Source organism: Esox lucius, chromosome 6, assembly GCF_011004845.1.
Source record: "Esox lucius isolate fEsoLuc1 chromosome 6, fEsoLuc1.pri, whole genome shotgun sequence".
In the NCBI taxonomy this organism is placed as follows: domain Eukaryota; kingdom Metazoa; phylum Chordata; class Actinopteri; order Esociformes; family Esocidae; genus Esox; species Esox lucius.
This window is the reverse complement of record NC_047574.1, coordinates 30,867,087-30,885,101: the sequence shown is the minus strand read 5'-3', so window position 1 is coordinate 30,885,101 and position 18,015 is coordinate 30,867,087. Positions and strand designations below refer to the sequence as shown.

The window sequence follows — 18,015 nt, the reverse complement described above, 5'->3', positions numbered from 1 at the left end:
AAAACTAATTTCATGCATGTTTCCATGGAAAACAAGGAAATTTCTCAGTTAAGGGACATTACATTGGGAATGTAATATTTCTGGTATTAAACAGGTATCGTTATATGTGGCAAAGTAACTTTTAATTACAATGAGAACATTTTACATAAACACAATATACCAACGATCGAAAACTTGGAAAATAAATAATTGTTTGCCAAAGTTATTAAGTAATGATTGACAATTTATCAGCCAACCATACATCAGTTTGTGGAACCGCGCACCCAAAAATATAATTTTAATTGGACTGAGCAAACGTCACTTCAGTACGTTCTTCCTTTCCACTGCCCCAGCCAATGAAGAAAAGTTTTCATGAAGGGACACAAGCAAGCAACAGACAGTTGAATGGATAGCGAACGGTGCTCTTTTTTAATGCAAACAACATTCACTAACATAACTGAAAATACAGTGCCGGTTATTCAGTCAACATACCGTAAGAAGAGGGATTATCCCTTATATTCGCGAAGAAAGTATTTTTCGTCGCCCATCTTTCTGAAGTGCAGCGGGGAATGGACGAGGTGAGGCCTATCAGCGGACCAGCAGCCCCCGGGCTGGCGTCACTCTTCCCCCCTGGTCTGCAGGCAATTTACGGGGAATGTAGGCGGCTGTACCCCGACCAGGCCAACCCCTTGCAAGTTACAGCTATTGTCAAATACTGGTAAGTGGATAACAACGTATTTTCTGGAGAAATGTTTTTGTATCGACAATGTGACTTTATGCAACGAGTTGAGATGCTTACTGTACTAGCTTGAGATTCAACGAAACGTTAGTTAGTTGGGCTAACTTGGCATGCATGATTGTAGGTAATGGAAGGAGAGTATAGTGAAATGTTGCTACTAACTAGACCGATTTACCCGTGATATGACGTGAGGATTCTTTTGGACTGTTTTTAATTGTTGATTGACTGCCAGTCCATTATGTCAAAATAAAACGCTGGTACTGCCTGGTGTCGCAAAGTTCGCATATCGTTTTATACATGTGTGATGTGGATGAATTGTCATAAGAATCATCTATATGGAACAGATGTCTATTACAGAGGGGACACAACACAGCTGAGGGAATGATATACAGAGCAAATCATTCCCTCTGTGTCTGGGCCACCCGAAAACATTTTGCCATTGAGTATCGAAACTATGTTTATTTGAAGATCTAGGAAACACAAAATCAAAAAAACATTTCTTGTTCATTTGTCTTGCATGAAATACGCTTCAGAGCAGTATATACAGTGGGGAGAACAAGTATTTGATACACGATTTCGATTTGATACGATTTTGCAGGTTTTCCCACTTACAAAGCATGTAAAAGTCTAATTTATATCATAGGTACTCTTCAACTGTGAGTGACGGAATCTAAAATGAAGTCCAGAAAATCACATTGTATGATTTTTTTGGTAATTATTTTGCATTTTATTGCATGACATAAGTATTTGATACATCAGAAAAGCAGAACTTAATATTTGGTAGAGAAATATTTTTTTGCAATTACAGAGAACATACCTTTCCTGTAGTTCCTGACCAGGTTTGCACACACTGCAGCAGGGATTTTGGCCCACTCCTCCATACAGACCTTCTTCAGATCCTTCAGGTTTTGGGGCTGTCGCTGGGCAATACGGACTTTCAGCTCCCTCCAAAGATTTTCTATTGTGTTCAGGTCTGGAGACTGGCTAGGCCACTCCAGGACCTTGAGATGCTTCTTACGGAGCCACTCCTTAGTTGCCCTGGCTGTGTGTTTCGGGTGGTTGTCATGCTGGAAGACCCAGCCACGACCCATCTTCAATGCTCTTATTGAGGGAAGGAGGTTGTTGGCCAAGATCTCGCGATACATGGCCCCATCTATCCTCCCCTCAATATGGTGCAGTTGTCTTGTCCCCTTTGCAGAAAAGCATCCCCAAAGAATGATGTTTACACCTCCATGCTTCACGGTTGGGATAGTGTTCTTGGGGTTGTACTCATCCTTCTTTTTCCTCCAAACACGGCGAGTGGAGTTTAGACCAAAAAGCTCTATTTTTGTCTCATCAGGCCACATGACCTTCTCCCATTCCTCCTCTGGATCATCCAGAAGCTCATTAGCAAACTTCAGACGGGCCTGGACATGCGCTGGCTTGAGTGCGCTGCAGGATTTTAAACACTTATGACGTTATTCCAAGTGTTACTAATGGTTTTCTTTGAGACTGTGGTCCCAGCTCTCTTCAGATCATTGACCAGGTCCTGCCGTGTAGTTCTGGGCTGATCCCTGTATATTGATATATACTCAATGTCATTCAGGAATGGCTAATTAGCTGTTAAAACGGCCAGTGGGGAAAGAGGATTTGTTCAGAATAGACAAAAACTTTGCTGGCTGCAACCTTCTGTAGCTACGGGAAGCCTAAAATGAAACTGTTTACTCTAGTGATGTCCAAACGTGGCTTCATTAGCGCTATTTTAGCAGCAGGATATAATGCTGGCAACAATTTTCATTATCGCAATAAAAGCCATAATTGAAATGTATAAGGCCATATAGTTAACAATCTAGTATGTAAAAAAACAACAGACAAGAACAACATTGGAACGGACATTAAACATAAAATGACAGACTAGATTGTTAACTATTGCCTTATATAGTTAAATGATGGCTTTTATTTTGGAAAAGAAAATCTGAGTTAGTGCTGCTAGCATAATATCCTACTGCTCGATGATTGGCCATCACTAGTTTACTGTTATATTGCAACTATTTCTGGTGGGATTTTGAATTATGTCTTAGGATTTATCAAAGGTCTGGAGTTGATTCAAGGGGTGCCATTCGCATTTGGAAGCTGGTGCTGTGAACCCACAACACATGGCCAAAGGAGCTCTAAATGCATGTGAAACAGGCCACCCTAAAACAGGTAATAAAATAATAAGCGAGATAGCAGGAATATTAGGAGCTGCCAAATCAACAGTTTTATACATTCTGAGAAAACAAGAAACCAGGCCTAGTTCAGCCGGCCCGCAATAGAAAGTGTTGATCGTGGCTGCCCTCTTGAGATTCAAACCCAGGTCGCCCACATGAAAGGCTGTCCATAGAGCTGACCATTTGCCAGGTGTCAGTATAGCATATTGACATTTGATAATATTGTCATGCATTAACATCACGTCAAGTTTGAATATTTTGTTAGTGTTAAACTGAGTAACGTTTCTTATTAATTTTACCATCACCACAAATAGCATCTATTAACTGTATGGCTTTCGCCACTGGCCATTTTATGCCAATTTCTTATCAGCCATTCGTGAATGACGTTGATACAATAACAACTGTATCAATATAGGTGACAATAACTGACTTTTACGTCAAGTGAAAAGACGAGAGAATCGTGTAGCCAGCGAAATGTTTGAAAAACAAGCGTGCGAACGGCACGATCATGTCAGTCTACACACAGCCACATCTTCAAGCACTCTTACAACACATCTTCCCTTACCTTTTGCTATTTTAAGACAATAAAGGTTTTCAATTCAAATGTCCAGCTGTATGTCTCAAATCGGTCAATCAAACTTTACAACACATTGTTCTGTTCATGCCTCTCACTCGTCACAATTTATTAAAAGTGAGTATTCTTAAAACATTCCAATTCCGTGATTTCTAACGAAAGTAATACAGGTGCTGGTCATGAAATTTGAATTTGATTTATTTCAGTAATTCCATTCAAAAAGTGAAACTTCTCATTCATTACACACAGACTGATATATTTCAAATGTTTATTTCTTTTAATTGTGATGATTATAACTGATAACTAATAAAAAACCCAATTTCAGAATCTCCGAAAATATGAATTTTACTTAAGGCCAATACAAAACACCTGTGGCACTGCTCAGGTGTTATGAGAGCCTTCAGCTCTTCTGCATTGTTGTGTCTGGCATATCACATCTTCCTATTCACAATACCCCATAGATTTTCTATAGGATTAAGGTCAGGCGAGTTTGCTGGCCAGTTAAGAACAGGGATGCCATGGTCCTTAAACCAGGTACTGGTAGCTTTGGCACTGTGTGCAGGTGCCAAGTCCTGTTGGAAAATGAAATCTGCATCTCCATAAAGTTGGTCAGCAGCAGGAAGCATCAAGTGCTCTAAAACTTCCTGGTAGACGACTGCGTTGACCTTGGACCTCAGAAAACACAGTGGACCAACACCAGCAGATGACATGGCACCCCAAACCATCACTGACTGTGGAAACTTTACACTGGACTTCAAGCAACGTGGATTCTGTGCCTCTCCTCTCTTCCTCCAGACTCTGGGACCTTGATTTCCAAAGGAAATGCAAAATGTACTTTCATCAGAGAACATAACTCAGCAGTCCAGTCCAGCTGAAACCCATGTCTTGCATACGTCTGTGCGTGGTGGTTCTTGAAGCACTGATTCCAGCTGCAGTCCACTCTTTGTGAATCTCCCCCACATTTTTGAATGGGTTTTGTTTCACAATCCTCTCCAGGGTGCGGTTATCCCTATTGCTTGTACACTTTTTTTCTACCACATCTTTTCCTTCCCTTCGCCTCTCTATTAATGTGCTTGGACACAGAGCTCTGTGAACAGCCAGCCTCTTTAGCAATGACCTTTTGTGTCTTGCCCTCCTTGTGCAAGGTGTCAATGGTCGTTTTCTGGACAGCTGTCAAGTCAGCAGTGTTCCCCATGATTTTGTTGCCTTCTTTATTATTATTATTATTATTATTTTTACTTGTGCATTGGATAATCGATATACGGCCACCAAGCATGACCGCACTCCGAGTAATCAAAGAATGTAGTTACGACGGGTGTCTTTGTAGCTTCTTCACTGGCCATGCTCCCTACTCAAATTACTCACACATTGAACAAAGAACAGATGCCAGGCCATTCTCTGGGCAAGCTAAGATCTCATCAACAGATAAACAGAGGACCCTATGGTCTGTTAATTACTCATTTACCTATGTCACAGCTTACTAAATGAATCCACCATAGATATGAATAAAAACTCATAACTTCCAATGTAATATAAAATGATAACATCAAAACATCATATTGCTTCTCAATTTCAAACTTCTATCACAGTAACAACATGCGCGGGTCGGGGAAACGATACTAGCTGTGCTGGCAGTCTGAACAGAATATTAACCGGTCAGGAACACGAAGATGTGGCTTAGATGCGGCGTAGAGCCCACTGCAAAAGAATAGTGCGGATTAGGGCTTGCTGTTAAGGAGATGAAGAGGATCGATTAAGAAAATGAACCCAGAGGACGATGTGAGAGAGACTAGGGATGATTTGGTCTTTTGTTGTTTTGGGAAGATTTCAGGTTCCAGAGAGAAGTCACAAACTAATGTAGGCCTAATATATTAAAAACTGGTAAGTCTGTGGTTAGAACAACACATGGCATCACAACAAATCCATGAACAATGTGGCAAAGAAGTCTCTCCTAGGGGTTTTTATGTCCTAAAAAAATTATTACATGAGTTGAGCCACATCGCAATTATTTTTAGACAAGGATCTTTTTGCACAATGTTTTCATTTCAAAATCATGATTACAATCTGACTAACAGATTTAATATTTACTTGTACACCTGAATTCATTAATACATGTGGTAAAAAAAAATTCTCATTTGTCTAATAGTTAATTTTAATCATAAGTGTCCCACTTAACCTAACAAAATGTCCCACTCAACAAAAGAATAGCCTACATAGAAGGAAGCAATAACAACACAAGAACACAAGCAATAATATTTTCATTCATTTATTAGGCCCTACAAATGTACTAAATGTAAATTACACAACACTTAAATTATTCAAAATAATGCCATTAGAATTTAGTTCTCATTTCCATCTCATTTTGATGATGTACCAGGTAAAATAAGAGACAGTGTCGACCAGTTTGCTATGATCAAAGGATATCGGCATGAATAGCCTTACAAAGTCCTAAAGAATGGTTTCTTGTTAAGGAAAGGATGATTTACAATTAGCCTACACTGTCACGGTGCCACCCATGATCAAGCCAGCCTCCGGTTGCTGGCACCGCTTTTACGGTGCTACATTCATGTTCTCCACTATTAAGCACACCTGTACCTGATCACATCACCCAGGATTTCCCATCATTATGCACACCAAATCCTCATTACTAGGCCTACAGCTAAGGAAAACTGTGCACCAGGGTTTACGTTAGCCGGCAAAGGCTTTTCGCAGGTATCAGGTGTATTCTGCCAGATGAAAATATCAACCGCCAAAATGTCTAGTGGGGAAAATGCCAAATGAATAAGAAAATAGATTAATAACATATTAAATGGCCTAATATTGTGTGACCTGTATGATCTGTTGCCAAGAAAACAGTGAGCCTCTGCTCACTCACAATAAGACATTTGTCATATGACTCAGTAATCTTGGCGCGAGAATCAAAAGCTGCACATTCTGGCACCAGCTCAAGCATTAGACTCCGAAATGTCGAAGGCGAAGCTGACATAACCCGGCCTGTTTTTTTTTTTTATCTAGTGGTGCAATTTGCCAGCAAACAAGGTTATGTAAATTATCTGAGCCAATAGTGTAACTTTCCACAGAGCCTGTCAAGGTATTGTTTTGCACACGTGGGCTAGACATCTTATGGAGACCGACATCTTTCGCTTGGTAGCCTTTTTTCTTGATTTTTCAAACATTGACCTCAAAATCCCTTATTCAGATTGTAAACATGACTTTGGAATCAAAATATTGTGCAAAAAGATTGTGGTCTATAAACATAATTGCCATCTGGATCAAATTATTTAGATATGGCTATTATGTAGCTAATAATTGCGACTGTCCTGCAGTTGGTATACAGTATTTAAACTGAGTATATGCTCAGCTCGCAAAGATTGTGAAGAGCTCATTCTGCCAACTAATTTAAGTAAAAAACATTTGTTGGATCACAGAGTTTGTTTTATTGCTGTTTAAGTGTAGGCTATTATACAGTACGGCTATTTAAAACATATGTCCGATAGCTCATCTGTGTGTCCGGAATTCTGGAATTTTATTGCCATATTTGCTGATTTGATAAGACAAATAAGAGACTGCTGCCCTTGTCTATTAAATAATAATTATGCGAATGCTGGCTACATTGCAGCAGTGCAAAACTATTCTAAACTTGATTTAAACATACTGAAATTTAGATGCAACTTTTATTTATTTGTCAGTTCAATTGATTTGAAACATACCATTTTGAACACCCTCCTTCGATGACTTTTCCTAAATAGGTGTAGCATATATTACATTGTTCTGTTGTCAGAATTCTATACTCCCAAATGAAAACTTTTTAGAGACTAATTGCTGTTTGTTTAACATTGTATTCCTAATTAATAACTGATTAACTAACTGAGAGTTCATGTTTTATAACAGACACTTTGTCTCACCCGTCTCTCTTGGGTTAATGTGGAGTAATTTCTCGACTTTGGCCTTTGTACAGTAAATAAACAAATTACGCGTTCTGTTTAAACTTAAAAAAATATCTTTACCATATTAATGAAACATTGATGGATTTAACGTGTAGCCTATTGCCTTTTTAACAAACTAAACGTCCTTCCTGTAAACACGCAATGTTAAACGCTTGAATTATATATTTTTTGGGACTGCTCAAGCTTTATCGAGAAATCTGGTGGGCAAAGTAATTTCTTATTTTTTTGCTGGACCGTGTTAGTGGAGCGAATGTCACTGACTGACTGACTACCCCTTGTTAAATAGTGTTGTGGTTAGAGACTATATAGGTCCAGAGTACGTATCTCCTTGCAGGTGAAGCGAAGTACGCATTGTGAGTAGGGCTGGGCAATATGGACCAAAAGTCATATCCCGATATATTTAGGCTGAATATCGATATAAGTTATATATCCCAATATTTTTTCCGCAAAGTGAGAGCAAATGTTGAGTCAAATGTCACTTGTAGTTTTATTGAAACCGACTATTTCAGTGAACAGTTGAAAATCTAATGAATGAATAATAAACAGGGCTCTTCACCTGGTTCATGATTAAATGCTCAGCTGTTCAGATAACAATAACATGTAAACAAACACTGTATAACAACAGGAGTACCTTTTTTTAAATCAAAGCTCCATAAGGTCTACATTTAAATTAAAAAAAATCTTAAATTAAAATAGCTTATCTTTTTCTGAAAGAAATATATTCATATGAGAAGTCAACTTTTTAGTTTGACAACATTAAATGGCTTATTAAAATCAAATTACAGATTTCTTCTCCTTTCTAACAATAATAAAATATGGCAAACCCTAAGGGCAGCAATTCTATATAAACAAAGAACAAAATAAAGTGCTCAGTTTGAGAAAATGTTTTTTAAACATCAGCCTGAGATTACATTTTGCTTTTTGTTATCTCTTTCTTATCTGAACAGCCTCAACCAGTTGCACAAGAGACTATCAACTCAATAAACATTTTCCCCCTCTTTTTTTACTTTGATAAACAGTAATGCTGTCTTGAGGTAGACATTAAACAAGCGTGTCTTCCTTCGTTTAAAGATTTTGTGCGAGAAACACCAGCCTGTCAACGGCATCTGGCTTCAGAGATGCTCTGTGGCAGGTCACCATATTGCCACTGCAGCTGAAAACCCTTTCGGAGGGTGAACTGGTAGCTGGTACCAAGAGATCCTTTTTTTTGCCAGGTGGCTCCGAGATGGAAAGACAACTTCATGATCCTTCCATCACTTGAGGGGATCAGTGTCACTCTCCACACTTGCTGACTGCAAGTAACTTGACAGTTCATTTTCAATAGCCCCCCTCTTGGTTGGAGGTGCAGTGGTGGTGGCTGTGCGCTGCTTGAATAAGCTTGCCAGTGTCTTAGCTTTTGGTGCCACTGCTGCTTCTTCATCTGCAGGCTCAGGCACAGTTGGCACACATAGGTAAGGCGGTTGACAGCTGCTCTGATCAGCCAGTAGCGTCTCCACCTCCAAGACAGCTCTGTGCTTCAATGCATCAACTTTTTCACTTGGGATATAGGTGGCCCTGAACCGTGGATCCACAAATGAAGCCATCTCCAATAGGTCAGTAGTGGCTGGGTCAGAATACTTGCGGTTGAGGTACTCAACAATGCTGGTCTTGATCGATTTGCAAAGCTCGCTATCACACTCTTCACATGCCAGGAGACTGTCATTAAAAAGGTGCAGCACAGGTTTCACATGATAGAGTGACTTACTCCTCATCTGACAAAGCATCAGTAAAGTCCTGGAGAGGTTTCAGGACCTTTTGGACTGCTTCTAGGACCTCTAAGCCCTGCCAGGTAGGGACAAGGTGCCTGGTCTTTTTGTCATTAGACAGGGCTTTGGCCAGTGCTCCTTCCTGCTCCAGGACTCTCTCTATCATCTGCTGCCTTGATCCCCAGTGTGTGGCAGACTCTGTTATGAGTTGGTGACTTGGCAGACCCAGCTGAATCTGGACTTCAGCAAGATGTCTCCTTTTCTTCCAGCTGTACGAAAAAACGCTTACAATTCTCTTGCACAGAGAAATGGCCCGGGTGACGCGCTTGTCATTCATGCCATGTCCTGTCAGAATCATATAAAACTATTAAACAAATGTGCTTATGTGAGAAATTTGACTCTGTTTTCACTTTAATACACTCATACAACTAAGTGCTTTCCAAAATCAAGCTTTAGAAATATTATAGATGAATACTTTCTTGTTTCATAGTTAATTTTTTTTTATCAACGCCAGTCCTGATCATAAATATCAAATATTATATTAATTTATTTTCTGAATTTGAATCCTGTAAGTGATTTTTATATATTATTATTTTTGTATAATTTATAAATTATGACTATACTGTATGTACATTTACTCATATTTCATTCTTGTTGTTGTTCTTAGTATTTAATGCTACTTCATATTTCTACTCCACTAAAAACTCCACAATGTTTAGGCCTACCTATGTGTCAACATTAGTTTCTAGTTACTTTGCAGTTGGCTCTTTCAATCCAGAGAAAAAACTATAGTCTATCTTAATAGCTAAATATATGTTACCTTGATGAGATCAACCGGCTAACCAGCATTTTAAAGTCATAATTACCTCACCTTTACCAGCTGTAACATTAAAGTGGTAAACACATCAATGCATCACTAATTCTTATCCAATAACCTAATAAATATCGTTCTGAAATCTACCATTCTGTATTGTGATTTTACTTGTAGCACTAAGTTTTGTGTTTTATTAATCTGTTTAACAATACTTTTTTGGCCAAGACAGCAGCATAAAACACAGTTGCAGACAGACACACGAAGGAAAATAAGGAAAAACTAACATTTTAATGTTTTTGTTTAAAGTAAAATATCTGAATACTCCTTAAAACACTGCACTTACCAATAGCCAAGTGTAGTCTGTGACCGAAGCCCTGCATCCTCAGCCACTCGTTCAGCTCAACCGCTTTGGCGATGTAGCTCCCGTTGTCGGTTGTTATAGCAACCAGATGCTTTTCTTGATGTTTCCAGCTTGCAATTGCATCCTGCAGGGCCTCGGCTATATTCTCACCGGTGTGATCCTGGGGGAAATAACTTGTTTGGAGACACGCTGTTTTCATCTCCCAGTCTTAACCCTTTGGCGCGTACGATCACACCAGTGTGATCAATCTAGAGTGGTCCCTGGAGCGTACGATCACACCGGTGTGATTAGAACGTCATGTTTAGAACGCACCATTAGCATACCTAGCTACAAGTAACGTAACAATGGCTGGTAAAACCGCACTATTATTTACTCACATTTAGCTCAAACAGTGTTTATAACTTTATTTCCTGATTGTAATTGTTTCAAGACCATACTATGATATTAACCAGGTAGAAAGCATTCAAATCGGGACAAGAAGTGTTAGTTACGTACCAACAGACAGCCAACACTAATGCACAAAAACGAATTATATTAGCGACTACTACCGATCAAAACCATTGCAAAAACTTTCTAGAAGTTACGTTCCCCGTTGTATGCATTTTATATAGTTTATTCATTTTCACTGCATTGAATAACTGGTCACGATTTGTTAGCTAGCGGGCAGCTGACGTTTGCTAGCGGTTAGCTGACGTTTTCTAGCTAGCTACAGTAATAAATCAACCAACTTTTGTAGCTCTTAGAATTCGAGTCAACGAGAGAAGCTTGCAATGCAATGCATGTAGTGTTCCTTACCTAGCAAGGTGACTGTTCAAAGGCTGGCGTGAGTTCAAATGCTGCAGAGTACCGAAGTCACGTGCAAAAAAACTCACGCTGGGGGGTCGGTAAGGAATATTTGAAACTCACGCGTGAAAAGGTTAAATTAAGTGAACTGTCACGCTCATGTAAGGCTCACATGTCCTGCTCGACTTCAGTGTACATTTGTGGCAGTGCTTCTCGTGCAAAATAGTTGCGACTAGGAAGCTCATATCTCGGGTCCATAGTTTTCAGTAGCTTTTTGAATCCGACTTGTTCCACAGATGCAACAGGGACCATATCTTTAGCATTGTGATAGGACACCGCTTTAGTTATAGTACACCACTTGTCACTTATCTTTTCATAAGGCACACTGCAGGAAAATGCAGTGAGTTTTGTTTGGGGGGTTGGAGCTTTTTCGGGTTGTCGATGGCTTGCGGCTGGGGCTTCTGCAGCGCGCAGTTTCACACACTCTTCGTATTGCAGTTTGTGCCACTGTTTTAGGTGGTGAAAAAGATTTGTAGTGGTTCCTACCCCTGGCTTTAACTTGTTTATGTAACTTGTTTATGGCACTGCCTACATATAACGTGATTTTGTTGCTCATCTGATACTTTGAATCCGAACCATCTCCAAATTACTGAGCCAATGCTTTTTCTTTTACTAACCAATTCCTCCTCCGCACGCTCCGCACGCTCCGCACGCTCCGCACGCTCCGCACGCTCCGCACGCTCCGCACGCTCCGCACGCTCCGCACGCTCCGCACGCTCCGCACGCTCCGCACGCTCCGCACGCTCCGCACGCTCCGCACGCTCCGCACGCTCCGCACGCTCCGCACGCTCCGCACGCTCCGCACGCTCCGCACGCTCCGCACGCTCCGCACGCTCCGCACGCTCCGCACGCTCCGCACGCTCCGCACGCTCCGCACGCTCCGCACGCTCCGCACGCTCCGCACGCTCCGCACGCTCCGCACGCTCCGCACGCTCCGCACGCTCCGCACGCTCCGCACGCTCCGCACGCTCCGCACGCTCCGCACGCTCCGCACGCTCCGCACGCTCCGCACGCTCCGCACGCTCCGCACGCTCCGCACGCTCCGCACGCTCCGCAGACGTTGTTGCTTCCTCCATGTTTGTTGAAGAGAGTCTGCTCCTGCCCCTCCCCCCTCTGTGCATGAAAGAGGAGGGGCGGGGCGCGGGGAGCTGTGCAGAGAGCTCCGGGTCTGCAAATTTGAACTATATCGATATATGCGATATGGTCTAATTTCATATAACATTTAAAAATATATCGATATATTTTGTATATCGATATACCGCCCAGCCCTAATTGTGAGTTAGTCCGTATTGATGAAAACTTTGCTGGCTAAAACCGAAACCTGAAATTTTATGCAGTTATATTGCGACTGTTTCTGGCATAGAAAAGTTAATCTTTGGTCTCGCTAGCAATTGTTCAATTATTATGATTATTCCTAAGAAGTTAGTAGATACTGGTAAAGCCTATTACTGGCTAATAAGCTGTTAAAACGGCCTGTGGCAAACAAGGATTTCACGTGGGAGACCCGGATTCAAATCTCAAGAAAGCAATACTTTCTATTGTGGTCCGGCTGTACTAGGCTTGCCTGGTTTCTTGTTATTTTAATGTTTTCATTGATAAAAACACATACAGTCTTCAGGAAATTTTCGTGCAGAAAAGTGGCATCAATGACGCTATACGTAATGTAATAAATGTTAACTTAATCATTGTAATCAACAACTATATTTCCAGTCAAATATTTTGTATTTCTGTTTAAATAATTACAATTAATGAAAAGGAAGAGTGTAGACCTATAACATGAAACACAGCAATATAGCAATGAATGGGATTATAGTAGACAATATTCCTCTGATTTGAATGTTTTATTCTGGCCATGTAAGTACAGACGCAGGCTTGAATAACAGCAGCTTCAGGTGGGTTATTTTTTATTTTATGTTTTTGTCCACGCCGCACGGCACTGCAACTATGAGGCATACTGCGGCATTCCTCATCGTGGACAACCCACCATCCGTACATACTGCTGTTTTGGTTACTGTTAAATGTGAGGTCTATCAGAACCCTGGTTTTTAGGGCGAATCCAGCTCTCCACTAATACTAGTTATTTTATTTTTGTTGCCAAACACAATCTCTGTTTTATCTTGGTTTAATTGTAGACAATTTTGGTTTATCTGGGTATTTATGTGCTCGACACAATGATTCTATTGAGCTGTTGTCATATGGTTTGAGAGCCATTTATATTTGAGTATCATCGGCATAACTATGGTAGTTACTGTTGTTGTTCTGTAGAATTTGGCCCAGAGGTAGCATATAGAGATTGAACAGAAGCGGCCCCGAGAACTGATCCCTGGGGAACTCTGCATGTCATAGCCACTCTATCAGATTCATGATTACCAATGGTGACAAAGTAACTCATTTAAATAAGGCCATCTAGATAAGATCTGAAGCAATTAACCTTGTTTAACATGTGCCGCCGCAGGGACGCCTAAACATTTATGCGAGTAAAAGTGTGCAAAGTGTTGTGCAGAAAGCTTAGAATCTCGTTAATCTGACTGCAGTATTTAACTTATCTATTACGGTGACCAACTCCTGTGCAAGTGTTTAAGTATAGTCAACATCCACACAACACTTTCTAAGGCACCAGTGTTGCTAGTTTGGGGTCTGATAGTAAATTTTGTACTTACCGTTGTCTTCTGATTTCTTTTCTTGATTGTCCCAGAGATTTAGCAAAGCATAATTTTGTTTGATAAAATCAGTTTTTATAATCGAAAACGATTCATGTTCTTCACAGCGTTGTTGAACGAAATCCAACTTGGAGCAAAACTATTCATGATATTCAAAATCCTTACTAGGTTTTAACACCGAAATAATTGGTATTTCTGAAAAGAAGAGAATCTCTATCATTTAACCAGACATAGTTTATCCTTCTACTTTGCCCATGTGCTTCACACCACGTCCGCAAAGACATGCAGTCTAGCACCAATTGCGCACAAGCTCATGTCTTTGGTAGCATGTATCTTCCTCAAATGACGACCAATGGATTTGAAACAAGCTAGGTTGAGAGGACACGAGCCACACTTTACGGCAATTGTTGTACGTCAGACGCGCGCACACAGGCCACACCAACAGTGCGCACCACCCCAACAAATCTTCAACCAAACTTGACTATTGCGCAAGACTCATAACTGTCACTGTTTAAAGTTTAAATGGCTACTCCTAAGTGGAAAAGCAACATAGGAGACCAATTTGGACTAGATTTTTGGAAGAAATCATGGACTGAGTCAAGCAACTTGGTGAGTACAATAAAATAGATTACCCAAGACATACAGTATATTAGTGTTAGCATATTAGGCTATGTAAGCCTAACATAGCCTAACTTATGATGTTAGATCACCACATATGATGTTAGATCATTGGATCTGCCTCCTTGTACCCTAATTTTCCATCATGTATAACATTCCTGGGAGTGTGTAACCCTTATTTTTTTGTCACCTTTGCACTGTTCTGTGTAGGTATGAATTAGAAAATTCATAATGTGTCCAATTTGGCGCAAAGTGGCCATTCTGTAAAGGACACTTTGGCCTTGCTTTACAAATGAGTAAGTAGATCACTGAATTTTATATAAAATGGCCTGAAAAACCCAGATCCTGCCTACAGCTAGTGGATCAAGTGGAAAATTCCTCCAGATTCATAATCCATGTATGGCCTTCCCCACTGCAATTCAAACATTACAAGAAACGCATGGTTTTGGTTTGTTTTATCTTCTGCCAAGTCTATTGTGTTATACTATCCTGCATTCATTTATAATTCCTGGAAACTACAGTGTCTCCTTTCAAATGGAACCAAACAAATATGTCTACTATATTTAGGTCATGAGCTACAAGCATTTAGATTTGGGTACATCATTTTAGCCGGAAATTGAGTTTTTTTGCCCTTTCCCTAACAAGGACTGTCCTGGAGAGTCCTACCCACTTTTCCAGTCTATCAAGAAGTGTTCTATGATCTACAGATTCAAATGCTGCACTGATATCTAATAGAACCAGAACTGTTATTTTATCGCAATCAGTATTCAGCCATATATCATTTAAAATTTATCCGGGCCGTTTCAGTACTTTGGTGAGGTCGGAAACCTGACTGACATTTGTCTAAGAGACAAATTGATGAGTTGACTGAAGACAACCATCTTAATGATCTTGTCCCTAAAAGGGAGATTTGTTACAGTATAGATCCATCCAGTGTTCTCTTTTTTTAATAGGTGCTTAATGGTAGCTGTTTTTAGAGAGCAGCTGTTTTTAGAGTGGTCGTAGGTACAGTCCCATGTCATTGTTAGACTGTGTAGTTGTGATGGTCCATCTAATACCAAAGAAACATGCAAATTAATTACATTTCATAGTGGACATGGGTTCTGATGCTATCTGCTTTAGGGGTTTTGCAAGCTTGTCGACCATGGCAAATAGAGTGCAGGTATTGTTGATATTCTTGTTAAACATTTACAATACATTTTGCTGTCTTGCCCTACATAACTCATAGTTGAAGCTGCAAAAACTTTGTTTATAGATGTCATAGTGGATTTGAAGGTTAGTTTTCTTCCACTTACGTTCCGCTTTCCTGCATTCTCTTTTCAGGGTGCTTACCATCATGGTGGTTCTCCATGGTGTTTTCTGTTTGCTCATAATTTTCTTTACCTTAACCGGTGCAACAACATCCCTGTCATTCTATATTTTGGCATTCAAATGATCTTGGAGTACATCAACTGACTCAGCACTTATTGTTGGAGAGATAGCTATGGCTTATATAAACTGGACATTGGTACTCTCATGAATGTACCTTTTCTTAACAGAAACATAGTTTACTGGAACATCCTGGGTGGTCAGTGATTCAAAAAAGATACAGAAATGATCAGACACGGCCAAGGAAATATCGAGTCCTTTAGAGAGAACCAGTTCTAGAATGTGGCCTCGCGTGTGTGGACACTCACATTTTGAGTGAGATCAAAAGTGTCAAGTAGTGCAAAAAGTTATTTGGCATTATTTTCCATATTATTATCTATGTGGATGTCAAAATCCCCTGTAATAATAACAAGTTATAATTAACTGATATAACAGAGTAGTTCAGCAAAATCATAAACATTTGCTGTATCTTGTGGAGGTCTGTAAATGGTTAAAAACAGAATTTTGGGGGCACCCTGAAATGTAAAACAGAGGTATTCAAAATAAATAAAATTAACAAGTGTATTTTCTTGGCCCTGGAATGTATCTTTGAATAGGGCAGCCACTCCTCCTCCTTTCCTACCATTTCGACACTTAATCATATAACCACATTTTTCAGGTGCTGTCTCGTTAAGAACAGTAGCACTACAATCTTCTGTTAGCCACGTTTCAGTGAGAAACCTAAAATCTAGGTTGTAGGGTATTATAATGTCATTTACCAAGAATGTTTTGTTGGCGACATCTGATATTAAGTAAAGCCAGCTTAGTAGATGTAATGGGGTTCCTCGACTAGTAGGTTGATGTTTTACAGTTAACAGATTACACTCGTTTACTTTATAAGTTGCATGCACTCTAATCAACACAGGCATAGTGCACCTTTAAAAGTTGGTGAGAGTTTTTACAGACATGCCAAAGTTCTTGAATCTCCTCAGGAATTATAGTAGTTTTTACAGCTGGGTTCGCTTGCCTGGACAGAGTGAGGTCATCTGTTGTTGGAAGGTGCAACCCAGCAGGCACATAACGTACTAGGCAGCATCTGAAGATGAAAAAAAATATATACTATAAACAGGCAAAGTATAATATCAGTACAAGCAATTGTGATGCGCTTTAGCCTCCCCTACCTAATTAAACACCTTTCAGTAGTAGGTGACATTTTCTAAGCCACAAATAAGTACTATTCTCAAAAGTACAATCCTTTTTTGGCCTATCTGCACATTAATGCTGTGGAAAGACTTCCTTATTCACATTATCTCCATTTACTGAAGGAGCTGTGATAGTATGAGCCATTTATGCAGCCAATCACCCCTGGAAACCCTAAAATATTAACCAATTTGTCCTTCAAGTCTAAAGCATACTAAATAAACTGATTACTGCTTCGACTGATACCTGCAATTCTGTGGACCGTGTAAGCGGAGCCGGCTAAGAAGAGTGAATGTTTCTGAGTGAGTGAGTGATTGACTTCTGAGTGACTGACTACCCCTTGTTAAATAGCCTAGTGGTTAGAGAAGCAAACTATAGGTCCCGAGTTTGTATCTCCTTGCAGGTGATGCACAGTATGCATTATGAATTTTTTCTGTATCGACGAAAACTTTGTTGGCTAATACCATTAGTATCTACATTATGGTAAGCCTGAAATAAGACAGTTTATGGTTATATTGCTGCTGTTAATGGTGGATTTTCTGGTGAATATTGTTTTGCCATGAAAGACAAAAATACGTTCCTTTGCCATGAAATGAAATGGCTTTGGCAGACTCTCTAGCAATTGCTGAATTGTTATGACTATTCCAGTAAATTAGTAGATGCCGCTAAAGCTTATTACTGGCTAATACGCAGTAATACATATTTGTGGTACAGATAAACTAAGTCCATCCAACATCTTCCGCTTATCCGGGACCGAGCTTCTCACCCTATCTCTAAGGGATTGCCCAGCCACCCTGTGGAGAAAGCTCATTTCGGCCTCCTGAATCCGGGACCTTGTCCTTTCGGTCATGACCCAAAGCTCATGACCATAGGTGAGAGTAGGAACGTAGATTGACCGGTAAATCGAGAGCTTCGCCTTGCGGCTCAGCTCTTTCTTCACCACGACAGACCGATACATCGACCACATTACTGCAGAAGCTGCACCGATCCGTCTGTCAA

The 18,015-nt window shown here is 40.2% G+C and overlaps 1 protein-coding gene across 2 annotated transcripts in view; it reads left to right on the top strand.

Annotated features, from left to right (window-relative positions):
- The first annotated feature begins 306 nt into the window (after window positions 1–306).
- The window catches only part of sufu (suppressor of fused homolog (Drosophila)), an 85,510-nt gene continuing 67,801 nt past the window's right edge, over window positions 307–18,015 (top strand). For both annotated transcript variants that reach the window (XM_010865999.5, XM_010865998.4), the window contains exon 1: window positions 307–697. In XM_010865999.5, coding sequence (XP_010864301.1) covers window positions 549–697 — 149 coding nt within the window. In that variant the 5' untranslated portion in view covers window positions 307–548. The remainder of the gene's footprint in view (window positions 698–18,015) is intronic.